At 39.9% G+C, this 27,541-nt stretch overlaps 3 protein-coding genes across 4 annotated transcripts in view; 2 read left to right on the top strand and 1 right to left on the bottom strand.

The window, feature by feature from the left end:
- Positions 1-13,626, top strand: part of smc5 (structural maintenance of chromosomes 5) — a 14,091-nt gene extending 465 nt beyond the window's left edge. Inside the window, exons 1-26 of one of the 2 annotated variants that reach the window (XM_067592081.1) lie at positions 1-35; positions 1,844-2,093; positions 3,268-3,409; positions 3,702-3,754; positions 4,032-4,194; positions 4,563-4,697; positions 5,054-5,194; positions 5,281-5,442; positions 6,579-6,650; positions 7,166-7,421; positions 7,587-7,741; positions 7,894-8,007; positions 8,141-8,235; positions 8,384-8,516; positions 8,606-8,779; positions 8,963-9,132; positions 9,260-9,383; positions 9,732-9,854; positions 10,027-10,152; positions 10,304-10,399; positions 10,827-10,931; positions 11,046-11,165; positions 11,391-11,570; positions 12,370-12,465; positions 12,624-12,791; positions 13,545-13,626. The exon at positions 1-35 is cut by the window's left edge and continues 465 nt beyond it. In XM_067592081.1, the coding sequence (XP_067448182.1) occupies positions 1,933-2,093; positions 3,268-3,409; positions 3,702-3,754; positions 4,032-4,194; positions 4,563-4,697; positions 5,054-5,194; positions 5,281-5,442; positions 6,579-6,650; positions 7,166-7,421; positions 7,587-7,741; positions 7,894-8,007; positions 8,141-8,235; positions 8,384-8,516; positions 8,606-8,779; positions 8,963-9,132; positions 9,260-9,383; positions 9,732-9,854; positions 10,027-10,152; positions 10,304-10,399; positions 10,827-10,931; positions 11,046-11,165; positions 11,391-11,570; positions 12,370-12,465; positions 12,624-12,758 (3,231 nt within the window). In that variant the 5' untranslated portion in view covers positions 1-35; positions 1,844-1,932 and the 3' untranslated portion in view covers positions 12,759-12,791; positions 13,545-13,626. Of the gene's footprint in view, positions 36-1,843; positions 2,094-3,267; positions 3,410-3,701; positions 3,755-4,031; positions 4,195-4,562; positions 4,698-5,053; positions 5,195-5,280; positions 5,443-6,578; positions 6,651-7,165; positions 7,422-7,586; positions 7,742-7,893; positions 8,008-8,140; positions 8,236-8,383; positions 8,517-8,605; positions 8,780-8,962; positions 9,133-9,259; positions 9,384-9,731; positions 9,855-10,026; positions 10,153-10,303; positions 10,400-10,826; positions 10,932-11,045; positions 11,166-11,390; positions 11,571-12,369; positions 12,466-12,623; positions 13,050-13,544 lie in introns of those variants that run through there. The other variant, XM_067592080.1, reaches the window with a different exon arrangement.
- Positions 13,521-15,183, bottom strand: cfap276 (cilia and flagella associated protein 276). The gene is made up of 5 exons (XM_067592083.1): positions 15,019-15,183; positions 14,195-14,311; positions 13,971-14,086; positions 13,761-13,876; positions 13,521-13,627 (listed from the first exon to the last, which is right to left on the bottom strand). Exons 1-4 carry the CDS (start codon positions 15,091-15,093, stop codon positions 13,768-13,770), a joined length of 417 nt encoding a protein of 138 aa, XP_067448184.1. The 5' UTR covers positions 15,094-15,183; the 3' UTR covers positions 13,521-13,627; positions 13,761-13,767.
- elapor1 (endosome-lysosome associated apoptosis and autophagy regulator 1) lies at positions 15,159-26,606 on the top strand. The gene is made up of 22 exons (XM_067592082.1): positions 15,159-16,301; positions 18,054-18,174; positions 18,336-18,516; positions 18,614-18,761; positions 18,999-19,079; positions 19,219-19,324; positions 19,427-19,576; positions 19,903-19,991; positions 20,168-20,345; positions 20,783-20,911; positions 21,265-21,355; positions 21,486-21,591; positions 21,707-21,844; positions 22,860-23,123; positions 23,751-23,927; positions 24,017-24,167; positions 24,288-24,381; positions 24,590-24,691; positions 24,873-24,999; positions 25,339-25,517; positions 25,689-25,854; positions 25,936-26,606. The coding sequence occupies exons 1-22, from the start codon at positions 16,215-16,217 to the stop codon at positions 26,020-26,022; spliced, it is 2,952 nt and encodes a 983-aa protein (XP_067448183.1). The 5' UTR covers positions 15,159-16,214; the 3' UTR covers positions 26,023-26,606.
- The last annotated feature ends 935 nt before the right edge of the window (positions 26,607-27,541 follow it).

Here is a 27,541-nt window from a genome sequence, read left to right as displayed (position 1 = left end):
ACAGTTCAGCAAACATTTACCTCAACGTTACAGCGGTGATTGTCTCAGATTGTTAGTATATTGTATGGATTCACAAGACAAACATCATGTAGCTTCCTCTGCAGGAACTTAATGACTGTAAACAGAAAAGTTGTTCTGTCTGTTAATCACAGTAACAGTTTACTGATCCAAGTCTGCCTTAAAACCCAAATGAACATTGAAACGTGTTTTTCTTTTAATCATTCCTCCTGTTCATACTGGCCATTAGGCCACAAGATCCCTTCATAATGCACTTACAATTTAAGTGATGGCGGATAAAATCCACAGTCCTTCTGTGCAAAAATGTATTAAAGTTTATCTGAAGCTGATATGAAGCTCCGACTGTCCAAATCAAGAAGATAACTTTCAACGCTAGTGTTTCTGGTGCCAAAGTCCCTCTTTTTGTCACTATACTTTCACTGCAGCTCAACGGGGAAACACAAAGAGGGAATTTGATGCTAAAAAGACTGTAAATGTGTCCGATATCCACTTGATATGAATAACTCAGACTGCTGAAGCCTCATATTCAGATAAACTTTAAATGCATTTTTACCCAAAATGACTGGACACACTGGATTTTGGCCCCCATCATTTACATTGAAAGCACATTTGAAGGGGATCTTTTAATAGCCAGTATGAACAGGAGGAATGATTACAGCGAGGAAAACCTCTTTCAGGGTTCGTTTGGGCATCTGACTGTTGTTTTAAAGTAGACTAAAATTGTGAACCTTTTACAGTTTTCCTTAAAACACTTGGCACTGAGAATATAACTAGTGGATAGTTGTTCTCACAGTGTAGCTTATGAATTAATAATATTAATAATCTATTCCAAGAGCAGATCCAACAGGATCATATCACTGGCTATTTCTAACACCTCTTCATCCAGTAGAAGCAACCCACCCTGGCCACTATCGCTACATAATAAACCTGATAAAACATAAATACATAAAATAAATAAAACAACAGTATAGTTAAATAAAGACATTAAAACAATACACTCATCAACAGTGTTTACAGCCTTCTTAGTGCAAGATTAAATAGTCTGTAAGTGCTGCTCACATCTTTATGGACAACTGAAGAGTGTTTTTTTGTTGGCAAACTTATACCTATGAATATGAAAGTTAGCTAAGATAATTATAAGATTGAAAATGTGAGCTTGTTTCCCATTTTACAACTTTCTGTTGTAACTTAAAAACCCCAACAGTGCATGTTTATTCAATAAAGCAAAATAAGCCATAAATGCAACATTAATAAACTCAGAGACCACTTGCCACAGTCTTTGAGTATAGTAACAGTGCCAAAATAAATGAGGCACAGTTTCAGGATGTGAAAAATGAACACAATGCAGTAATACAATTCTTAAATCTTTGAAGAAAATGTTGTACAGGGTAGAACTTGTATGTAAGCTTAAAGTACACTTCCTGAATCTGTCATCACGATAAAAAGATCAGAGCTCTTTTTCACTGTGATACTGTTACAGTTCCTGCTGTAGTCTCATACTGGGATGGTATTGTGGAAAATATTCCTTGGAAGAAAGTTTGAAAACTACTTTATCTGCCTGTACCATAGGCTGTGTGTCATTTCATTATGATCATATTAAGATTAATTATTATTGTAATTAATGAAGCATAATATTGATAATATATTGAATCACTCATAATAATAATAGTGATTACATAGTAGATTATTATAATCCCTTGAATTGTGACACAGCTATAGACAAAAAAAATGTACGTGAAAGCCATGGATCTCGCGATAATTCACGTTGGCATAGGTGATGACGTCAGTCTTTGTGTACACATGTGACCCCGGCTTGTCCAACCAGCTTCCAGCAGCGGAAGAAGAAGAAGAAGTTCTCAGTAACGACCAGGCGAAGCGCGCGAGGGCGAACGAGTGTACCTGTTTTTGTTCGCCATGGCGGAGCATAGGAAGAGACAGCGGATCAGTCATGACAGCATCGCCACACAGACTTCCAGCTGCCGCGAAGCGAAGGCAGGCAGTCTGCCGGACGGAGCCGGAGCAGAGGGCCGTTTTGTGGAGGGGTCCATTCTCCGCATCACCATGAAAAACTTCCTGTAAGTTTACTGCTCGACGGCTGTCAGTCAACTGCTCAAACAACGTCTATAAACAGACATTAACTGCCGCCGACCTGAGACACATATGATAGAGACCGATGAGACATACACAGTGAAGCTGGCAGACTTATGCTAACATATCAGTGCTATTAGGAAGCTTGAAATAAACATCACCATGTATCCACTGAGCCTGCTGGAAACAAGCTAAAACAGGACAGTTTCAGTGGTTCTACGAAAACACATGTTCACATAACATGGTCACAATATCAGATATAAGCCCCCCTCCACTTCTTCTTTTTCTTCAGTTTGATATTTGAGCTTCACTGTGCAGAATGATGTATGTGCAGAGTTTGACACTAGAAGGCTATTTTCATATTCATCTCCTGAAAGTGTAATGTTTCTTTGTGTTCACTGAAAATGCTGGAACATGACATCCCAACTAGTTTGAAGCCAGTTGTGGTTTAAATATATAAGTTATAAAAGCGTGATTTGAAAAACTTGAAGTCTTCAGTGCACAGACACTACCAACAAACTTTATTGTGACTTAATTGTGTCCAGCAGTTAAACTTTTAACTAGTAAATGTAATTTTAAAGATTTTAAAGTGCTGATTATACTTTTTTGTGGAAAAAACATAGCAAGTATTTTACATCTTAATTCATGTTTTTCATGTAAGCCTCAAGATCTTGAAGGAGTCCTTACAACTCAAGTCGAATGGTTCATAATAGCTATCTACAAATTACAGTTTATTTAACCCATACAGGACGGGTTCACAATTTTTCAAGTGTGTCTTAAAACAATAGCCAGGTGCCCAAATGGACATAGTGTTTTCTTGCCATAATCATTTCCTCCTGTTCATACCGGCCGTTAGAAGATCCCTTCATAATGCACTTGTAATGTAAGTGATGGAGGCCAAAATACACAAGCCTCCTTCTGTGCAAAAATGTATGTGAAAGTTTACTTGAAACAAATATGAAGCTTCAGCTTTCCAAATTAGTCAAACCAAGAAGATATCTTTCAATGTTACAGTCTTTTTAATGCCAAAGTCCCTCTTTTTGGCTGGACTGACTGAGTGATGAATTTATACCATTGGTCAGTTTATTTCAGGCAAGGTGTCCCACCTCTGCTACAAAACACTGCAGGAAATCCTGAAATATCTACTTTGTACTCTGACAGGACCTATGACTACTCTGTGGTGTATCCTGGACCGAATCTGAACATGATTGTCGGAGCCAACGGAACTGGCAAGTCCAGTATTGTGTGTGCCATCTGTCTGGGTCTGGCTGGCAAGACTGCTATCCTGGGCAGAGGGGACAAGGTAAACAGCAGAGCAACATTGATAGATGTACTCTGACATTGTCTACTTAGGCTTCGATTCAACACTTTCCAAAAGACCAGTGAGTAAGTATAGCCAGTTGATATCAAGGCTGATAGCAACAGCCCAAATTAGGGGACATTTCATACTGTGGTATTTTGTCTTTCATCGTCCTCTTGCACTGAATTTTTGTCTCACATCACTGCACTGTTGTCAACCAGTTAAATGATTATACAGCTGACAAATAAATCAATTACAATTCTGATGATGATTGATATTTATTTTTCTTCTGTAGGTTGGGCTGTATGTAAAACGCGGACGCAATAAAGGATTTATTGAGATTGAACTGTAAGTCGTGTTAAGCAGTTTTCAGATACACAAGCTGTTAGACATGTGAAAATAATTTGTGTTGTATTTGTTTAAGAAATTCTTGATGAACCCATTTAGAAATCATGAAATATGGATCCTGTTAACATAACTCGAGGTTTTAAAAATACAGACAGTTTCACCTTAAAAGATATTACTGTTTACCATCAAGTGTAATATCAACCATATGAGGATTTTAGGTTGACTTTTTTTCTGAATGTATCTAACCATAGATTCAAACTGCTTGTTCCTATTCCAGGTACAAGAGTGGTGGTAACGTAGTGATTAACAGAGAGATCCATGTAGAGAACAATCAGTCTCTGTGGATGCTGAATGGAAAACACTGTAACCAGAAAGCAGTGGAAGAGGAAGTCAAGGCTCTTTGTATCCAAGTCAGCAACCTGTGTCAGTTTCTGCCTCAGGTATGTTTTTGTCACTACAAAGACTCTACAGGTGCAGCTAATTAGAGTAATAGCTTAGTCTGCTTAATTAGTACTGGGACATTGTAGGATAGTTGTACAATGCAGGTGTTGTTTGTGCAGGTTTGTGAATGTTTTATTGAATATCTCATTTATGTCTCATTGTTTCTGGGTTTTCTTAACATAACATTCAATATTTAAGCAGTGTGACAGCATGTGGGTGTGGAGGACATGTTTTTTTTTTTTTGATCATACAAATTCTTTCTTGATGAGTCAAAATTCTAACATGTCATAAATATTAGCTCTAATGATTCATGCCTCACTGTTTTCCTGTTTTCCTTCCCGTTGATGTGGTTGGTTTGTCCCTACAGGAAAAAGTGGGAGAGTTTGCCAAGATGTCCAAAATTGAGTTGCTGGAGGCGACTGAGAAGTCAGTTGGGCCACCAGAGATGTACGATTATCACTGTGAGCTCAAAAACTTCCGCAAAAAAGAGCGAGAACTGGAGGTAAACATGCGGCTTATGTGGACATGAACAGCAGGTCATTAGCTTGTGCCAGTGTGTTTATGTTGAGAGTCCCATTTAGGCATGACTGACAGTTTGATTGGGAAAAATAGTTGAATACACGTTAAAGAATTAATGCATATTTTAAAAAAAAAAAAAGTCTTTTCAGTGAACACCCAAGTAGAATTATCCTTGCATCTTTTTGTCTGTCACCACTCAAGTATTAAACAAAACAAAGTCACAGCTACACCATAGATTGACAGTTTAATCAAATAATTAATTAAAAATGTAAAAGCATTGCAGGTCTCAGGCCGTTCTGGATTTTTCAGTGTTGCTGGTGATTTTTGTTTCCCTGGTAGAACGTTGTGAAGGAGAAGGCCAGCTTCCTAGAGAAAGCTAAGCAGAGGAACGAGAGGAACAAACATGATGTGAACCGTTACTATGAAAAGAAGAGGCATCTGGACGTGATCGAGCTGCTTGAGAAGAAGAAACCATGGGTGGTGAGTGGCTGAAATGAAACACTGTGTACGAGAGAGAGAGAGACAAATACTGTGTTAACTCTGTCTGTGTTTTCCTCTGGTTATAGGAGTACGAGACCACCCGTAAGGAGCTTGAGGGTGTGAAGAAGGAGCGAGACGAGGCCAAAAGGCAGCTCTCTGCACTAAAGCAGGCCCAGGCGCCCATGCTGAGGAAGATCCAGCAAATTGAAAACCATCTGAAGCCCACTGAGGCACAAATTAAGGCTAAGGTGCGAATTCAGCAAAAGCAAATATTGGTACCTTCTGACAGGTCTGTAGTGTGACACCTGGGTCTAAAAGAAGAAGTACAGACAATGATTTGGCCCCTACAGCACAGCCTTGTGTTTCTTTTCATCATCTATTCAGTCGCACCTCTTAAAGTAAGAAAAGTCAGACCAACAGAGAAACCAAAGGCCTCGTAGAAAAAGATATACACAACTTCACTAAAAAGAAACTTAAGAAAGACTGAATGAAAATGGAGGAAAACAAAATTAAAGGAGCACCTCAACGTTCTTGAGGAAAATCTTTACAATTGTGGGATCAAACTTACAGACATATGTCTCAGTTTTGGTTTTAAAATAACATAGATAATCCCCATGTTTTATATCCGGCAGTTGACCGCCTACTGAATCCTCACCACTCTTATAGATCCTGACCTTTTGACATTGTATAAAAATGAGATTTTGGTTATCGGGGAATAGACCAAAAGAGAGAACCTCATTTCACATCTCAGTGCACATTCTCGTAACACTACATCTGTGGCTAAAAAATATGGGGTAATTTAAATTTTGAGAAGTGGCATCACTTAAAGAACGAAGCTCACGCCATTTCTTTCACAGGACAGCTGTGAAAAACATACTCATATTTGTTGTTTACAGTCGTCTCCATTACTGTAATTCTCTTCACAGGCTTCCCTAAGAGCGTCATCAAACATCTACAACTGACTGCACTTATCACCCACACATTAAAATCTCTCCACTTGCTGCCTATAAGCTATAAAATTTATTTTAAATTGCTTCTCGTCTTTTTTAAATCACCTTGCGGCCTCGCTCCGGGCTACATCAGTGACTTCCTCACAGTTAATGTTCCTCACAGATCACTCTCACATTAACTGTTCCTCGGTCCAGGACTAAAGTCTGTGGTGATGCTGCGTTTAGTTCATACAGCCGACAGCCAACATAACTTAAAACTCACTTTTTCAAAATGTTTACTGTATTTTAAACTCACCTACAGTATTTATTGTCATTGTTTTTAATGTTCCCTGCATCTGTCTTTTTATGTGTTTAGTGAAGCACGTTGTATTGCATGTTTTTGTATATAAATTTTATTATTAATATGATGGTAAAATTATCTTGTTGTTTTTCAGACTGTTGCCATCAAAGAAGCGTCTCTGATGTGCAAACAGAAACAAGATCAGTTGGATCGAAAACACAAAGAGGTGAGACTTTGCACTTTTCTTTTAACACCGAGCAGCAGGTGCAGCTGTCAGCACTCATAATATGTCATCTATGTTTTTGTCATCTTTGAAAACCCCTCTGGTAGATTTGGCAAGGTATGGAAGTTTTTTTCTTGGAAAAAACATCACAAGAATGAGTAGAAAAGTGCGATTGAACAGGGGCTTCATATTTGCGAGTGAACAAACATTAAAGCTTGACATCAAATCCCTTGGAGTGCTTTACAGTAAATTATGTTTTGAAAATGTCAAATAATTTCAGTTAATTAAACAATAATGTATTCATAGCTTTGTATCAAGTAAAGAGGAGATGATAACAGAAATTGCCATTTAAATGATATAATCAATGTTTTTGTATTTATGAATGAAGCCCTACTTCATATCATTTATATTGCTTACTCTCTCTGTCCAATTTGCCTTTATCGCAGTATCAAACAGACTTCATCTGTAGCTGTGTGACATTCATAATGAATGACAACTCTGCCTGTTCTTGTCTACAGATTGAAGATATTAAACAAAGGCTGAGACTGAAGCAGATGGAGGAGGAAGAAAACCAGAAGCGAATCAACAACACCAGACGGACCATTGAGGACTTGAAGGCAGAGCTCGGCAAAGTCGGCGACCAACCAGACGTGACGCCGAGGATCAATGCTGTTTATGTCGAACTGAGGCGCGTCCAGGAGGAGAAGGCCAAGATCGAAGGAGAGAAGGCCGACCTACGCAGGGAGAGGGACAACCTCTGCGCTGAGTCCAAAAGTGAGTCCAGTGTCCTCTGAACCAGTTTACTTAAACAAAGATCTGCTTGTTAAGCATGTTTAACATATGACGCTGCTCACTCTGGTACTTAAACTCTGCCAGCGTCAGTTAAAGACCACATAATGGAACAAATATTTATAGTTGTCTATTTATTTTTATTGCCAGTGTTGGAGAGAAAGCTCAGTGACATGAACAACATGATGAACGCCAAAGAGGAGAAGCTGCGGGGACGCCACAGAGACACACACACTGCCCTTCAGTGGCTCAGGAAGAACAGAGATCACTTCGAGGGAAACGTCCATGAGCCCATGATGCTTGTAGTGAGTCTGAACAACGTGTTTATATTCATGTAGTAGGATGACAGAATGAGACGGGTGTGATTATATTCTTTTTGTAATTGGGGAAAGTTGTTATCTTGGATTTTTCAGATATTACTAGAAAGAAAATAGGTCTCATGTTCTTCATTCCTCAGATCAACGTAAAAGATCATCGCTTTGCCAAGTATGTTGAGAACCACATCTCGTTCCATGACCTGCGGGCGTTTGTCTTCCAGAGAAAAGAGGACATGGAGAAGTTCATGGTGGAGGTCAGTGTGCTGCAGATTACAATTGTCCTGGTGACTCTGGGTGGAGTGCAAATTGTTAGATAAACTTAATGTTGAGAGTTGAGATTTTACCCTCCTAAATAAAAAATTTAGTTTGATCATTCTTGACCCTCAGGTCCGAGACAAGATGAACTTGAAGGTGAACTCCATTTCTGCTCCGGAGGAGTCGTGTTCTAGGCGGTCTCCATCCCGAAATATCGAGTCCTTGAAGTGAGAGAACATTTATTTTGCTTGAGGCGTGACAACCTCTAAAATCACCATAACCTATATTTATTTGTGTAACTGCGTCTTTGCCTGTGTTTCAGTTGAGATGTTTTTATACGTTCTTTTAAAAACGTCTCTAACTTTTTTTTTGCAGGCGTTTCGGGTTTTTCACCTACCTCCGTGAGATGTTTGACGCTCCTGAGGAGGTGATGAGTTACCTCTGTCACCAGTACAGGGTGCATGATGTCCCTGTGGGCAATGAGAAAACCAAATCCATGATTAAAACGGTATGTTCCTCGTCCCACACCTTTCAAGTTCCCAGAGCAAAGCAACAGAGAATTAAGGAAATGAATATCATTCAAAAACTCACAAACAGGTGATTGAGGAGCCCTACCTCAAGGTGTTCTACACAACAGAGGAGAGGTACACGTTGAAGAGGTCCTTCTACTCCAACAAGATCAGCACCAGTAACTCTGCAGTGCACTCTTCCCAGTACCTCACCATCACTGTGGACGCTGTACAGAAACAGCAGCTGGAGCAGCAGATGAAGGTGAGGGACAGTTCTGAGACATTGAAACCTGTTAAATTGTAAAATATATAGAACGTCACACTTCAACCATGACTCTACACCCAACTGTCCCTCATCAAGAGTAGACAAAAAGAGAAATACAGAAGGATATAATCTTTAAATATGTTTAATTGTGAGTTTAACCGTAACGTCCGTTGCGAGCAGGCCTGTGAGTCGAAGTTACGGGACATCGATGAACGGCTGAAGGCCCTGCAGAAGGAAGCCACCGCGCTGGATCGCCGTGACAATGAACTGTTGGCAGAGAAGAAGCAGCTCCTTGAGCTAAAGGGCAAAAAAAGACAACTGGAGCAGAAAATCAGTACCAAGCAGGACAGGTAAATCTTGTCTTACGCTTGACACAAACATGACTTGATTATTAAATTATCTCTGAACATGGTTTATTAGGTCTTGTGAACGCAGATATATTAGAGTTGGTCTGAGTCCCTCTTTCCATGTGTTTAGTCTGAGGCAGATGGAGCAGAGCGGCATTGACCTGAAGAAAATTGAAGAGGAGACTAAAGAGAAAATTGCAGCTGTTAACTCCCAAAAGGTGTCCATAGTCGCTGCGTTCATGGCCCAAATGAAGGTATGAATAAATGAACTGTATATGATTGAATCCTATTGGATTTCTGTGGTTGGAAAACATAAAAATGAAATATTATTTAATAGCCTGTTGTTTCTTCTTTTTTTTTTTCTTGGTTGCCATCCAATGAATCAGAAAACTGTGACTTACAGTCTTAATATGCAGACACTTTAATCGTAAAGAGTGAGAAAGACCATTTCTAATGTGGTTACAGATTTTTAAATTATAAAATTTTCTCCTCTCTTATTGTAAAAGTGTCCTGTCTTCATAATCATTCTCTGCCTTATTTCTGTCTTTAGTTGTCTGACTCTCTTTGTGTCCTCCATTCTCCTTGTTTCTCTCTTGCTGTAGCTGAGAGCCAAGCTGACTATGGAGAAGGTCTACCTGGCTTTGGAGACGGTGGGGCTGACAGCTGAAAAGACCAAGCTGGAGAACGATTGTAGAGAAGGCGCTTCTGAACTCAAAACCACTGATGTAAGTATTTCACATACATGCACACTAATGCGTTTGGTAGCCTGTTCTTCATTTAGAGGACCAGGACTCAAAGCCCTCATGTGAGCAAGCATCCACCCTGCTCAAGTGCCAATGACATAAATTCTTCATTCTGTATCACTGATTTATACAAAATGTCCATTTGCTGTTACAGCAAAAATGCAGCCGTCTGGAGCAGAGGAAGGTCCAGCTGACAGAACAATGTAAAGGCTTGTTGAAGACGGCAAAGTCGATTTGTAGGATGCAATCTGATGAGACGTTACCTGAAGACCTGCGTAACGTTAGTGTTCATCACAGTTTATTATGCTGAATGAGACAAGTTTCTTCTTCTGTATCACTTTGTATAAAATATTATCAGTGGAGACCACAAAATATGTATATTAGTGTTCAAATTATCGGTGGTTCTTGTTTTTTTTTTTTTGTTATTGCAGGCTTTCAGTAAGCTGCCTGACACGCTGGATGAGCTCGATGCCATGCTGAATGAGGAGCGTGCGAGAGCCGAGTGCTTCACTGGCCTCAGTGAAAGTGTAAGGGCACATGAGAATCTGCCGAGGGTTTCATTTGATTATGCTTCATTGATTTTAAATATCAATGACTTTATTCTCAGAAAGCAGAGTATCTACAGAAATTATATCAAATTTGAGATGACCTTCTCTAGCTCAGAACCACCTGTTCTGGCCTGGAAATACTGTTTTTTTTTGTTGTTGTTTTTTTCCAAAGCTGGGAAATCATGAAAAATCAGTTTAAAATAAATAGATATAAATTATAAATTGGCTTATAATGTTCAAGTCATGAAAATGTGTAAATTGTACATTGTAGTGATTCAGAAACAGTAGAACTCCATTAGAAACTGCAGTTTTTATCTCTACAGGAAAGTATGATCAGATCATACAAGCTGTTTTAGTATTATTTATTTATTTATTGTTTCTCTCCCCGATTCTCTCTGCGTCGAAGGTTGTTGACGAGTACAACAGAAGAGAACAGGAGATCAAACATCTGGAGAAAGAGCTGGAAGACAAGAACAACGCCCTCAACGCCTACAGACAGAACATATCAGAGGTAAACGACTCTGTCGCTGCAGTGACTCCTCTGGGATTGTTTGCTTCTTTTACTAAGAACTCAGTGTGTGTGTGTGTGTGTGTGTGTGTGTGTGTGTGTGTGTGTGTGTCACAGGCTAAGGAACGGTGGCTAAACCCTCTGAAGCAGCTGGTTGAACAGATCAATGACAAGTTCAGTGATTTCTTCCGCTCTATGCAGTGTGCAGGAGAGGTTGATCTGCACTCAGAGAATGAGGTAAACAAACAACAACAGAAACACTTGATCTGACATCACAGGGTCAAAGGCTGATTTCATCATCTGCTTCTTTTTATTCATGTAAGATGTTGTTGGTATTTGTAACTGTTTTTTCACAGTCAACCAACTGAATTAAGCACAAGTTAATTCAATCCCATCAACCTCTGATAGTTTAATATAACTGTTTAGTTATTACTCCATTAACCGACTGCCGTCTGTCTGCAGGAGGAGTATGACAAGTACGGGATCCGCATTCGAGTAAAGTTTCACAGCAGCACTCAACTCCACGAGCTGACGGCCTACCATCAGAGTGGAGGAGAGCGTAGCGTCTCCACAATGCTCTACCTCATGGCCCTGCAGGAACTCAACCGCTGCCCCTTCAGAGTGGTGGACGAGATCAACCAGGTAGTTTCTCTCTCACACACAAACACACCGAACAGTAAACCAGACGTGGTTTTTGTGTATCAAGGTAATGGTTGCTTTAGTCTCTGTCAGTGTATTATACTCAGTTTTAGTTCAGTTTCTAAATAAGTTTTTGTTTTCAGGTTTCAACATAATTCTTTTAAATGAAAGTTGTCGAGCAATCCCAATGTGCAATCGTGAAAAAAGTATGAAAAACTGGGAGACGAATGAGAATGGGGGGGGGAAAAAAAAACATTTTTTGTGATGAGTTTTTTGCTCACAAAAACACATAATTAGTGACACCACCAAGCTAAGTATGAAACTAAAAAGCAATCAGAGATGCGTCAGCCTTTCATATCCGTTTTGAAAAAAAGTCCAAATGGAACCAACAAACATGGTCTAATCTGAATCCACTATGTGTGACGAGCACATCAACATCAGTCCCTGTTTCTGTAGCTCGTGGCCTAACTATTCACAAAATGTAGGTAACAATAAGGAAATAATGTAGCACATCTGCAGACGATAAAACAAACTAATACATGCGGAAAATTCACAAATCGTGTTTCCTTTTCAGTTTGTTCTCTGAAGATCTTAATGTTTTAACAGATTGAGTTTTCACTTCAGTAAAATAATTTGTTTGCAAAGCAGCTAAATCTCACAAAATACTCTACATCAGCAGGAACCAGTTTATATCCTCGTGACTGTGATTTCTCTTCAAGTCTACAAGCAGTAATGCAACAGTTAGTTGTCTCCTGCTTTTCTGTATGTGGACTTGACTGAGACGGTTTGTGTCTCTGTGTAGGGAATGGATCCTGTAAATGAAAGAAGAGTTTTTGACATCGTGGTCCGCACGGCCTGCAAAGAGACAACATCCCAGTACTTCTTCATAACTCCCAAAGTGAGTGTTTATACCTGCTAATGAGTGAATGTCTTGTGTGTGTGTGTGTACATCTACTGTGTGTTGTGTTTAGTTATAACGTTTATGTGCTCAAACTGTGTATCTGCTGTATTGTCGATTTTCCTGACCTTTCTGCTGCTGCTGCTGTTGGTCTTCAGCTGCTGCAGAACCTTCAGTACGCCGATGAGATGACCATTCTTTGCGTCCACAACGGCGCCCACATGCTTCCCCCCAACAAATGGGACGAGAAGGCTTTCGTCAGACGGTGCCTCCAAAGAAAAGCCAGGGCCTGAATCCACCAGGCCGACTCGACCTGCCTGAGCTCAGTTAGTTTCCGGTTCAATGGATTCAAAATAAACACCAAGTGAAACTGACATTTATCAATTATGGGAAAGAATATTTTCTGGAAAAATATGCCGTATGAACCTTTTGTTTATAACTCTCCAACAGATCTTTCCTTGTTTACACTCATCTCTATGCAGCACTTTTTATACAGTGACATTTTAAATCTTTTGTTAACGGTCTCATTTATTCCAACAGTTGTACGTGTTTTTAATAAAATATTCTGCAGTTTCTCTTGTAAATGGGTTTGTTAAAAATTTACTTAAATACTGCCTCAGTATGCAATGCAGTATGATGTTTCTACATGCAAAATACAACCCTGTTATTTCAATCAAGCACAGTAGAGAAGGAGTTTGGGGGAAAAAAAGATAAATGCTGTTGTGCTTGAATGTAAATGAAATTTGAAAAATTGGTTTTCTAAGAAACCCCTGAAGCCAGGAGCAATCTGTACAGAAGTGAAATCAAAACTAAGAAACATTCAGTATTATTTAAAAGCCAAATTATGTGCAAATATACCTTAATGTTGTGCTGTTACTTCATTAAATATCCATTTGGCTGTCAAAATATGTGACCGGTGAATCAGGTGAGTATTTGTGTTTCTATTACATTGTGCACTTTATTAATGAGAGTTTTTAGGGTTAAAGTGATTTAGAAATCAGGCTCATTTTCTGTGTGTGTCGTATTTAGAATAACACCAGCAGGACAAACACACATTGAGAGAACTCCTTTATTTACAGGTCTCTGAAGTGAGCAGTAGTCAGAGATGATGATACCAGAAACTGCCATCAGTCTCCCTGCAGTGGCTCTTGTTTGAAAAGGCCTGTGGAGGTAAAAAAAAAAAAAAAAGGCTCTTTATTTGAGACACTCCTCTTCCCAGACTGAGAGAGTTTATGTAAGCTTCACACATATTATGTATTGTGTTGATTGGGGTTCATAATATAACTGAACTTCACCTGCGCTTCACTTAATACAGTAGATTGAGCGTTTCTGTGGGTCGACCCAAACCCTGATGTCCTTTTCGCATTCATTTTCCAGCACCTCCTGCTCCTCTAAGCTTCGCTGTGTCCTCCTGTAAAATTGGCGAGACAAATGATTTATTAAATTCAATCAGACATCCTGAAATGTCACTGCCAGTCCGTGACCTTAACATCACAGATGCGTACCTGTTGTCCTCAGAGACGGTCTCCCTCTGGTATAAAACCTGATTCTTGCTCCACAAGAAGTCCTTGTGTTGATCGTAGACGGCCTTCAGCTTTAAGTCCAGGCTGTCGTGTGGAGCCTGAAGTGGAGAAAAGAGTGTTAAAAGTGCTGATGGTGCATTTGCCTTGAAAAGTTGCTTCAGAAGTGACACACACACACAGTTTAAGATTGTGCTCCCTGACTTTACCCGATGCTCATAATACTGAACACTCCGCCGGCTGCTGGACACAGTGGCTGCATCATGCAGGCGACTCCAGGGCTCCTCAGTCTGGGCCATGTGGGTCGGCTTATCGTAGGTTTTCCTCTGTGCAGAAGGAAAGGAGAAAAAAATGATCTCCAAATTTATAAAGAAATTGTGTCTATTTGATAAAGAATTATAGAGGAAAGTAATTATTGGAGCAAAAGTAAATCATAAGGTTCATATTAAGTCCTGGTCTGATGATTTTCAGACGAGTTTCACAAGTGAATGTTTTAGAATGAAATGCTACAAATGCAGTAAACTACATGAAGCGTAATAATGGCTGTTAGTTTAGCTAAATTACTTTAATCCTTTCATTTTATGCATCAAAGATGTTGGTTTTGTTTAAGTCCACAAAATGATTGAACACACACTTAAGTCACACAAACACAATTTAAGACGGGAGAAAACACACAATGCTGGTAGAAAGAGTATGAATGATTTTCTGCTGACTGTAGATGATAAAAGTCATTTTACATAAGACAGAACTTTACTCAGAGGACATTTTTGTTCCAAAGATGCTGAGTATACATGTTATAATCACTTCATACAAAGTATAAATATAGTATATACATTAATAGTATGTGTATACTGTATACGTATAAAACTTGGGGAAAAAAACCCTTTTCACTGAAGTAATAATAAATAATTATCATGATTAAATGTACATTTTTAAATAAATATCTGAACATGAGGCAGCTCGTGTTTTGTTTTGGTAACATGGATCTCTGACAAACCTCAACTAGTTAATTATCAGTAATAAGTTGACTGACCTGCTGCGGCCTGAAGCCGCTGAGAGTGAAGCCGTCTTCAAACCTCGGGGAGGGGAAAGGATCCCTGCTCGACATATTAATGACAACAAGTAGCTCGACAGACAAATAACATCATGTGTACAGACTTTGTGTTGCTGTAACGTTTGCTTTACTCTTGCTAACTTAGCTACTTGTTTACAACCTGGTTCCTAAGCAACCAAGAACTTCCGGTATCAAACGTGTCTATCCTCCCTCCTCCCTATGTGAAACACTGGAGAGAAGAAACTCAAAGCAATAGTAGATAAGTATGCTGTCTGGCCCTAAAAAGAGATTATGAATTGTCAGAGATAGAAAGCAGAGACAGATCCTAACCAGTTACAGACTCAGTGACCAGACAAAAAATGAATGAAAACAGAATATGTGGTCACCAGGTGAGGCTGAGACAGAGATAACGTCCTCCTACACTGTAAAACATTTAGTGAAATAAGGAACATTTACTTTACGAGTTAAAGTCTAAAATTTCAGATTCAAAAGAGCTTCATGAGCTCTAAAAAATTAAAAAAATACTCCCAGGAGAAGGAGACAGGACATATCTTACTGCCCAATATCAACACGCCACAACCTGAGACACACAAATACTGTGTATCAATCGTAATGTTGTGTTATTGTGTTCTGGCGTTCTGTTCAAATATTTAGACAAACTGGACTTTGATACCTTGGCAACATTGTTCTTGAAACCTTCATGTCAATAAAACCTTTCGAATTGTAATTGAATTGATAAATTGAGTTGGAAGCTGTTATATTAAACCAAAGGTGTTTCCAAAAGATGTTTTCCCACATCTAACTGCTATTTTGACCAGTGAAAATCTCGAAATTTCACTATCTTGAAAAACAAACTGTTTTTCAAACCACCACTTTATTAGCCATCAGTTGCTGAAGTGTGATTGGTGCGAGTGTGATTATTTCCTGTGGACGATGGCTGATAACAGCTCACTGCTGCACAGAATTTCCACATAATATCAGCAGCAGGCTGCTGTGTTGTTGTTTAATACTGAGACGTTAAGTGATGATTCATAGTGAAAACAGGGACCAGAGCCAATCACCTGCCAGTATTTGCTCACCGTCCAGAGGCAAGCCGCGCCTCTCGCCTCACCTGAGGGCGCAGGTCAACCTGCGCTCCTAGATCCGCATCACTTCAGCACTGACAGGACGCGACGATGCAGCGAGGCCCGGTAAACCCGAGCCACCTTCTACTGTGGCTGCTTTTAGCACAGACATCTGCGGATCTGCCGATGTGCAAAGAGGTGAGAAAATTCGTCATTGTTAGCGACATTATGAGTAACAACCCATTCAGAGCTAAAATTACTCATAAGTGTCAACTGTTCCTGTAATAAAAATTGCATTCATGTGCATTTAACTTAAATGTATGTAATCTTATAGGAAGTTATAGATGAGAAATCCTGCAAAATATCAAAATTGCAGCTCTGAAATGCAAAGAGATGTGGACTTTATGTACCTGAACACCAAAATATTGATTATTGGATGCAACATTTCTGAAGGTTTTTAAAGTTAGTTGACCTATAAAACAGCTTCACCCAACTACACATATGTCTGATAATAAAGGGCCGTGTTCTAAATCTGTATTTTTGCTGGATCAGCTTTAAAATTAAATACAAATATTGAAATAAACTGTATTTTCTGTTGGGTGTTTTTAATTGGCACAATGCAACAGCATTTGTTTTAGCAGGGCTGTTGACACCCTGTGGCCTCCTTCACATATTGTGTTTGAGAAATGAACATATGTTTCCTTGCCAGTGTTTTCTTACATTAGTCACTCAGTCCTGCTCATTTCCCTGTTGTTGTGGTTGTTGTACACTTGTTTTACCAGAACTTCCATATGTTACGTCGTCTGCTCTCCTCGTCTTTCTGTTTTCAATTTTGCATAACAACAGTGTCGTTTGATAACAGTCAAAATACGTCTTTTTTATCAGCATACTTTGCACATCAGCGCAGTGTGTGTGGAATTAAGATATGTAAAGGAAAGTTAGGACCAGAGACCTGTAGGCTTAGTGAGATTATACATTTGTGGAAGGAGCTCTTGTAGCAGCTACCTTCACCAGGTGAGTTTGTACATCGACCATGAGGCACCGTGGTCATGATGTCCCGTTGCCTTGGTTTCCTCATGTTTGTTTAAAAAAGCCATTAGGCTGCAGCGCATCCTCCAGTTTGATGCATTTTTACATCAGATCCTCCCACCCAAACCCATCATCTGATATCCTAAACCACAGCTAATGTAGCAGCTGTAATGGAAAACACAGACTCAGAGGAACACTCGCAGCTGCTGCTGCTGGTGTGTTTCTGTTAACTATTAATCCCACGAGGCTGTGTGTGGGCTTGAATTAGTCTGTTGAGTGACCTTCCCCGGAATATTAGAGCCTTCTGTTGACCAATTACCAAATCTCCAGATTAAACTGTCTGCTTGCTCAGTATTCATGACTTGTTTCAGGAAGAGTAAAATCAACAAGATGACCATTAACTTTGTGTCACATCCCAAATAACATCATTAAGGGCGGGATGGTGTTTGTCAGTCACCTGCTGTAAGTGTCTGGAAAAGGCGTCAAAGCCTGACAGACAATAACAGCCAAAGCTGAGCACCTGAGCTCCTGCTGTCTCTGCGTAATTGTAAAATCCTGCGACAACACTGTTTACAAAAGGGCTGGACGAATCAGCATTTCTCCCCTTGGCTAAATAAATAAACCCTCAAGGCGCAGAGCTGCAGCACATCCTTGATGAACGAGATTAAAACAACAGGAGTGACGACTTGCTGGGCAAATATTAGCCTTAGCTTTTATTTGATAAAGAGGCTGGTCTGGTTTTGGGAAAAATTCCAGAAGTATAAAACAATTTCTTTTTTAATAGCAGCCTGATTTCCTTTTTCACACGCATGCTGACTTGTATCTTTATATACCAATATCATTTAATTCAGACAGCATATGGTGTGCGTATAAAGTGTGTTTCAGCTGTGTGAAACTCACACCTGTGTTTTGTCCCTGCAGTCAGATTATCACTTTGAGTACACAGCGTGTGACGTACTCGGGTCTCGATGGAGGGTGGCGGTTCCCAACAAACCTGAAACGTGCACTGGCCTCCCAGATCCAGTCAAAGGCACTCGATGCAGTGAGTCTCTTATATCTCATTATATACATCTTCTGCAAGCCCTCAGTCTGTATTGCAGCTTTATTGTATAAATAATAGAATCTGTCTCTTCACTGCCATGTTCTCCATGACGCCTCTCTAATGTGCGCACTTTGCCTGTTCTTGTTCTTTTCCTCTTGTAGCGTTCTCCTGCAGTGAAGGGGAGTTCCTCAACATGCAGTCGCAGCAGTGCCAGAAGTGCGCTGCAGGCACATACTCTCTGGGCACCGGCGTGGCCTTTGATGAGTGGGACAACCTGCCGATAGGTTTTGTCACCCACGGGGTGAACACTAATGATGGTGACGCCCACACAGACTGCTCCAAGTTAGTATAAGCCTCACTCGCTTTATTTTGAAATTACAATTTATTTAATGTGTTTTGGCTTGATTGATTGATTAAATATCTGCTGATGTTTTTCTAGCTCCACCTGGACACCAAAGGGTGATTACGTAGCCTCAAATACAGATGAGTGCACTGCTACGCTGTCCTACGCCGTGAACCTGAAGGAGCCTGGAACTGTCTCCTTTGAATATTTCTACCCTGACTACAGCATCTACTTTGAGTTTTATGTAAGTAGTATTTTCTTTATATTTTCTCGGCATTGTATATCCTCATTAGAGATGACAGGAAATGAAAGGCAACAAAGGTCCCCGGTTGGACTTGAATTGGCAACGTTGTGGTTCATGGTTAGTGTCTTAACCCCAAGGCGCCCGGTTGTTAGTGTTTTTAAGTGACTGTTGCTGACAAATAGGCTGTTTTAGGGGGAATATTTGGTAACCTGTGGTTTGTTTTTCACCCTCCTTTAGGTACAGAATGACCAGTGCCAATCTACCGACACTGAAAGCCGAGGGATGAAGATCTCTGAGAGCAAGTGGAGCCAATACAGGGTTTGTCCATGTGTAGCTGTAGCGATTCATGACACCAGACTGGTATCTGATTGTCATTTGCTGGAAGATTTTCATTTTGTCTGTGCTCCTCTCTTATCTCTGTTGCTTTTTTTCTCATTTTCACATCAATCCTGCGCAGGTTAAGTTGAACAGCGGCAACAACGTGCTGTATTGGAGAACTACTGCGTACGTTCTGCAGGGCAGCGCTGTCAAACCTGTGCTGTTAAGAAACATCGCCATCTCAGGTAGATTATAGCCTCAAGTGTCTTTGACGACAGTAGCTTGTTCCCTCCTCAACTGCTTTTTCTCTGTCAATGATTACAAGTTGATTGATGGTTTTCCTCCAGGGGTGGCCTACACATCAGAGTGTTTCCATTGTAAACCCGGCACCTACAGTGCAAATCCAGGATCTGCCCGCTGTGCCCCCTGCCCTGTTGATTCCTATTCCAACAAGGGTGCCACTGTTTGCCATCAGTGTGATCCAGACAAATATGCAGGTATGCAAGTTTACATTTCTAACGCTCTGTCCACAAAGGACGGTCATATCGCTGACCTTTAACCTGATGTAATTGTAGTAGATATTTCTAAACTTACAACTACGTATTTGCATGTCTCCACACACACACACACACACACACACACACACACACACACACACACACACACACACAGGCAAAGTAATCTGCATGCAAATACTGCGTTTACTGCTTAAGTGGTTACACAGTGTGTGAGGTTTGTCTTATCACTGGATCTTAATGTGAGCTGTGTGTTCTCCCTCGTCCCCGCCGGCTGTTTCCTCTCGCTTGGTCTCTATTTTTTGCAGAGGCTGGTTCAGGGAGCTGCAAAGCGAGACCTGCGTGTACAAACAGTGACTACTTCTACACCCACACTCCATGTGACTCTGAGAGAAAGGTACCGTAGAAAAAAAGACAAGTGGAGCAGGTTTAGTAGAGGTGAACGCAGCATCGAAGCAGCAACCATCTGCTGCAACTATTAGGTTTCCTTACATATAAATTGTCTGGAGTTGATTGTGTTTGTCACACAGCCGTCGGTGGCCTCTTTCATGTATTCATGTCTGCGTGTCTCAGACCCAGCTCATGTACAAGTGGATCGAGCCCAAGATCTGCAGCGAGGCCGTTAAAGGAGCGGTAAAGCTGCCAGCATCAGGAGAGAAGCAAATTTGTCCGCCATGTAACCCGGGATTCTTTGTCACCAACTCCTCCACTTGTGAACCCTGCGCCGTCGGTTCCTACTCAAATGGAACAGGTGCAGAATCAGTACACTGCTTATTTTTGCAGTGATGTACATACTGTATGTACTTACCAAAGATGTTGATTATTTGATGCTCAACAGATTTTATTAAAAGCTAAACTTTGTTCTAAAAGGATCCAGCAGCAGTTTCCACAGTAACTTTGTGGCAGTAAAGTTGTTGTTGTTGTTGTAAAAAGCAAAAGTGATCAGATTTCTTGACTGCAGATTTGTAAAAGTATATGAAACTTTGATCCAGTCCAGACATAAATTATAGAAACATACTGTACAGTGACTAATATTCAGCAAAGCCATGTAAATCTGGTAAAAACTGTAAACTGACACAAGTGCAAAGAAATCACATTGCAATCATAAACTGATGTTACATTGACAGGTAAGGGTTTACACCTTACTGCGCCATCACACTGACATAATGACGCATTATTTACTCACAGCTTGTTCCAAGTGCCCTGTTGGCACAGAACCGGTGGTGGGTTTTGAGTACAAATGGTGGAACACGATGCCGAGCAACATGAAGAGCTCCGTCTTCCGCCGAGAGTTTGGCGACACCGACCACGGCACGGGTGAGCGTTTTCATCAAAATGTTAGTCAGCACAGTGAAGGATAAAGAAGATATGAAAGCAATTTATTATAATAAACTCAGATAAGAAATGATAATCATCACAGTCAAAATAATCAGCCAAAACAGCTCGAGATTGAAGGATAGCACAAGTAGCATTACAATGACTCTGTCCATGGTCAAGAATGAACTTAAACAGCCTCAGCATTAGTTATAATAGTTTTACTAACTTATACTTTTAATCCTTATTTTTGATGCACGGATGCTTGAAAGATTGTATATGTGTCTGTAATGGTGGTAATAATAGCATGTAGTGGATTATAATACTGTGTTTTTTTTACTCATTTGTAACGACAGCTTGGGAGGTGGCTGGAGAGTACACCTACACCACCCCCGGGGATCAGGACACAGACTATCTGATGCTGACGCTCAATGTCCCTGGATACAGGTGAAGTCAAACATTTCTCTTAAAGGAATTACACATAAACATCTCTTTATATATTTACACTATGTCCTAAATTTGGGTTCAAATGGGATGTTATTTATGTAGTTTGATGAAATGTCATGTGTCTCCACAGGCTGCCTCAGTCGATGGCAAAAGACAGCGAAAGGAGCGAACAGTCTCGCATCACCTTCGTCTTTGAGACCACGTGTTCAGCTGACTGCAAGTTTTTCTTCCTGGCGGTGAGGGAAAATATTTCAACTGTCGTTGTCACGTGTATGTTTCAGGATGAAAACATATAAAAACGTGAAGCTTGATATCAGTGTGAGTGCATGAGGTGAATGTATTTCTCTGCAGGGTTATAATGAGTGGAATAACGAGGTGGTGGAGCAGTGGAAAGGCAGCAGCAGGAAACAGTCGTACTCCTACTTGATTCAGAACAACAGCACCGTCAGCTTCACCTGGACATTTCAACGAACCGAAGAATTTTCTATGGTGAGAAACACAACAACTCAGTTATCACTCTTCATCTGCAACCTCCCAACAGTTTCACCCCTTCAGCCTTTGAATATCTTTATTATTTATCTTTATTACAAGTCATGCATTAAATTGTTTTAAAGTCATTCATTCTTTTCTTCATACTTGACTTACACATCCAGGATGCAGCTTGATGGTTCAGTGGAATTAACGTGGAATGAATCATTATTCAAATACAGCCAAAGCAAAGTCGACAGCAGTCAAACATAGTGAAGTTCTCTTGATCTTATAGTTTTATATTTATTGATTTGTACACTTTTTTTTAATACATATATACTCTTATATTCTTGTCTCTCACATTGTTTCTTCTTTTTCTTTTCTCTTTTCTGTAAAGCACTTTGTAATTACTTCCTTTAACATTTTTTTTAAGTTTTAATGTACAATGTGATTTCTGAATTCCCTCTTTATGTCTCAGTGTTTTGTGCTGCACCTCATCAGGGTGAAAACCTGCTGATAATCGTTGATAGTAAATGTAAAAACAACATTTTAAGAACCAAAATCAGATTTTAGAAGAAGCCAGAAATGTTAACCATAGAAACAAAATGGCGAATTCACATTATCTGTGGTCTTTTACAGGTTTTTATGATCATTTATATTATAAATGAGGAATTGCAAATGAAACGCCTAATTTAGCAGTTAACACTTGCAGATAATGGCTGTAAATATTTAAAATCATCGCTAGAATTTGTTATGACAGACTAATCATGTTTGCTTTGGCTGACTGGTTGAGTGTTTTCACACTGACAGAGGATGATGTGTTTGACCCCCAGTTATTGCTCTGAACTCCAGAGGGCAGTCTGGAGCTGTGTGTCCACTATGAGGAAAAACAGGATGATTTATAAAAGAACACTACTTTTGTACTACATGAGAAATTAGTAGGAAATAAAAGAAGGACTTTAAAAGCTCTTTTAAGCTTCACTGCATGCGGAGCGACACAGATGGTGAATGATAACTAATGTCTCTCTTCCGTCAGGAGAGGAAATACAGTGCTGATGCTGCAAAAATCTACTCCATCCACATCACCAATGTGATCGGAGGTGTGGCCTCTCAGTGTCGCCACTGCGCCCTGAGGTCGGCCACAGCCAGCTCCGCCTGTGTTCCCTGCCCACCGGGACACTACATGGTCAGCGAGACAGGAGTGTGTAAGAGCTGCCCGCCAAACACCTTCATCAGAGCTGAGCTGCCTGTCGGAGAGGCCGCTTGTGTTCAGTGCGGCCCGAACACAAAGAGAAACAAGGTACGGAGAGCGAAATCCTGCCCACTGAAAAACTGTTGATGCATGATAAATCTATCTAAATCTATCAATGCATAAATGTAAACAGGACACCGAGTTCATGTCCTCAGTGTTTTGGGCGTTGACCTGAAAGTTTATTATCTACAAAATCTCACAAATAACACACTATGGGGTTTTTAAGGGCAGATTTTCATAATTTTAGACTCTATCTCTCTACATTTAACTGTTAAAGTGGAAAAAATTAAATGAAATTAAATTCCTGGCAATGTGCAGAGGGCTTTAAAAAAAATGCGGGAGAAAACTGTTACAGAAAATATAGTTGTGTAGTTAAACAAATAAAGAAAGTGTGACAAAACTAAATCAGCAAGTTGAAAATTTATCACATGGTTTGGGTTGGCTCGAGGAATTTGGACTTGTACAATCTACTGCACCCCAGCACAAAACATCTCTGTCATAAATTCTACTTTTAAGAAGCTCATACATTTTTAGTTTTTGTCGACACAATAAGAAAGGTGTTAATTCCACTTTGTATTTACTGTTGAAGTCATAGTGGGTGGTGATGTTGTCGTCTGCGCTATATTGAGAGATGTGTCAAATGTTTTGCCACCCTGACACGTCTCCATCCTCCAGGCCTACACGACTTGTCTCAGTGACTGTACGGTGGATGTGCACACCAGCGGAGGAGCTCTGCTGCACTATGACTTCTCTCCTCTGGCCAACGTCACGGGCTTCCACAGCAGCCCCCGCTTCACAAACAAAGGCCTGCGATATTTCCATCGCTTTAACGTGGGTCTGTGTGGGAAAGAGGTGAGAAGCTGTGATCTTGATGACTTCTCTTTTTGTAAAAAAAATTAGCTTGACTGTGCATTTTAACCCCTGCTGTGTTTCTCTTGCAGGGTCGAGTGCCGGCTACCTGTGTGGACAATGTCACGGAGAACGGGAGAGAGGTCAGAGGTTACGTCTGCCAGTCCACTGTGGTTCCCTCTGACATCAGGAGTCAGAGTGTAGTCTCCTCACAGCCTTTCCTGATTGGTGACCAACTCATTGGTATGAACCGATTACTGAGGCATCCAGTGCTGTAAATGGAGGATACTCTTTTATTCTATTAGAGGATACGTTGCATGTTTTATATCAGATAAATATGCTACATGTCTTCTCGTTCTGAAGGTGTAACCACTGACACGACCCTGAGTGGCATCACCTCTCCACAATGGCTGTTCCCCGCTGCGTCCGGCCTGCCAGACGTCATATTCTATTATAAGTAAGTAAGATCACACACTTTCATTTCATTTGTTTCATTCAGCCATTGTGGTGCTTTTGACTACATATTTTAATTGTAAATATGTGATGCTGGAAGTTTGATCACTTGTTTATTTATGAAATGTAAAAGAGAATCAACACTAGTCTTAAAGTGTATCACATGTTGGACCTGAAGATCTTTATTCTCCTCGTGTCTGTGATGTTTCCAGGTCTAGAGAGACAACTCAGGCTTGTAAACGAGGCAGGTCAGGCACCATCAGACTGAGATGTAATCCCACAGTGACTGTTAAAGACCACATCACACTGCCAAGGTATCTTCACCCTAACCCTACACTGTGACCAAGCTCAACTTCTGATCATTCAGACAACATTTGAATGTACACATGCTGTATTACCACAGCCATATTTGGCTCTCTGAAGCCAAACTGTGGAGATTTTTTTTTTATCACATACAGCTTGAAATCATCTCTCTTATCTGGTTTTCCTCCACAGTAACTGTTCAGAGGGGACGTGTGATGGTTGTACTTTCCACTTTCTGTGGCAGAGCCAGCATGCATGTCCACTCTGCACCAAAAACCACTACAGGGAGATTGTCAGTGCTTGCATCCAGGGAATACAGGTAACGCTGCACAGGCAAAAAATATTTTACCTCCTCAACCCCGCAGATCCATCACAGGTCCTTCAGAGACAGATGGTTGTTAATTTCCGGATAACAGGAAAATACGTATAAGATGATGTACAAGAAGTTGTGAATTTTCCATTTCATGTGTTAATTTAGTCACAAAAACTGGCTTCTTGCATTTGAATATTTCACTTAAGGTGCTGGAAGCATAGAATCAGTGAAGCAACAAGCAGATACATGATGTTCTATCTAACTTTTATGGAGACATTTAAGGGAAATACTGAACACCTTAGGTTTCATGTTAACAAGGCAAATATAACTATTTGTGTGTTTCAGAGAACCACCTACGTGTGGCAGCAGCCGTTGCAGTGTTTCGGGGGAGAGTCTCTACCAGCTCAAAAAGTCAGTGCTTGTGTGACTCTGGATTTCTGGCTCAAGTTTGGTGTTTCTACAGGAGCGATCGCTGCTGTGCTGCTCGTCAGTATCAGCTGCTATTTCTGGAAGAAGACGCGCAAGTGAGACTACTGAGCTTCACGTTACCTTTAGTGTTTCCTTAAGCACTGATATATCACACTAGTAACCGAGATTAAAGCTAAAACTTAAGCTTATAGTATGAAAATTCCCAAACCAAAAGAAACAGAAACCTTCATTGACAACATCTCATTCCTACCATCCTTCATCTGCAGGTTGCAATATAAATACTCCAAGCTGATGATGAGCTCGGGGGGTAAAGAGTGTGAGCTGCCCACTGCAGACAGCTGTGCAATAATGGAGGGAGAAGATGCAGAGGACGACATCATGGACCTCACCAAGAAATCCTTCTTCACCAAAATGAAGTCCTTCTCACGAGAGGTCAGTGACTCTTCCGTCTGGACGCACACACAGCTATAAGGCAACTTTTCATGCTTCATGTCGTTATCGATGTGTTTTCAGAGGACATCGGATGGATTTGACTCAGTTCCACTTAAGTCGTCATCTTCACGCCAGCAGAGAGAGGAGGAAGACTCAGATGATGCTTAAATATCAGAATGAACAGACCCTCCTATCAGAGTGCAGCAGGAAGTGTTAAATTAGATAAACAGTTTGACATCATTGCAGCAGGATGTCTCCATGCAGTCACAGGAAACAGAGACAGGCTGTACTGAAGATGAGGCTCACTAAGGGAGCTTTAAGATCATGTAAAGACTGATGTTTTTATTCTATATTATTTGTCATATTTTAGGTTGCCAAACCTAATAATTAAATACAAAGTCTCCATATTGGGGATATGCTGTATTTTCAGAGCGCAGGGTGTCTTTCAAAAATGATCTACAAACCAAAGTGGATAAAGTTACACTTTTTATAGATGTTTAAAACTTTATACATCAGTAGAAACTGTGAGTGTGTATTTCAGTTTTTTCTTTTGTCCTTTTTTGTTTTTATTATGCTGTTCTGTTTTTGTATTAGACCTAAATCATCTGTTCAGTCCTATAATGTTATTTGGTAATATGTGAATATGTGCGCTTTTGATTATCTTTTCGGCTGCACCCAACATTATGATATAATCTCGCTTTGATGTAAAGACGTTTTCTACAATAAAAAAAGCAACAAATGTATTAATTGGACTTGGCCTCCAAAGCTTTTCTTCAGTTTTTACAAGGAAGAATTAAATTATTTTGTCCACAACACACATCTTAAATATCACATCTTGGTAAAACAAACTACATACATTTATTCCATACTGTACAGTTTTGGTATCCTTGTACAAGTATCTCAACACTTTCTCGAGTACTTATTTTTTTCTGCTACTTCAGTATTGTACCCGACTACAGTTCAGCATAAAATAGTACATTGTACTTCACTAGTCATCTGACAGCTGTAAGCACATGTTACTTAGAGGTTTTAGATTTTACATATAAAACACATGATCAAGTTATAAAACATGTTATAATATGATACCATAGATTAACTACTTAATAATATATGAAGCATATGCAGTATGTAGTATATGTATATTTAGTATATGAAGTAGTTATAATGCCGCAGAATGTCAGTTTTATTTTAAATTGTATGTTATTGGATGTATTAACCTGTAAGCAACATTATATTGTTGTAGTTGGTAAAAGTGGTTAATTTCTTTTTAACTTTTTGTTGCGTACTTCTGCATTTTTTTCATTTCATTTTCATTTATTTGTCTAAAGACCACGATTACGCTGATATGGAGCATAAGCAGAACATACAATAATAACAAAACAACATCACACTGCATGGCTAAAGTACAACAAATGTTACTTAAACTATAGAAGTATATTTTTCAAAAAGGCACCTAATTTACAAATAACTTTTGGCTTATCTGATTGCCATAAAATTAATTTAAACATAGATGGGCGGTTTAAATGATACTGTGGTAAATGCCTTTCTCTATGATTTTCTATCATTCATCATGTTTACATTCTTACATTCAATCAAATATATATATTTTATGTTATTGGTCGTTAAACTCCACGAGTTTGACTCCCGATTTGAGTTGTTTCATTTCCTACTTTTTGTGTGGCACCTG

This window comes from Thunnus thynnus, chromosome 6 (genome assembly GCF_963924715.1).
Source record: "Thunnus thynnus chromosome 6, fThuThy2.1, whole genome shotgun sequence".
In the NCBI taxonomy this organism is placed as follows: Eukaryota; Metazoa; Chordata; class Actinopteri; order Scombriformes; family Scombridae; genus Thunnus; species Thunnus thynnus.
The sequence above is the reverse complement of the archived record's forward strand: the minus strand, read 5'-3'. Positions and strand labels throughout refer to the sequence as shown.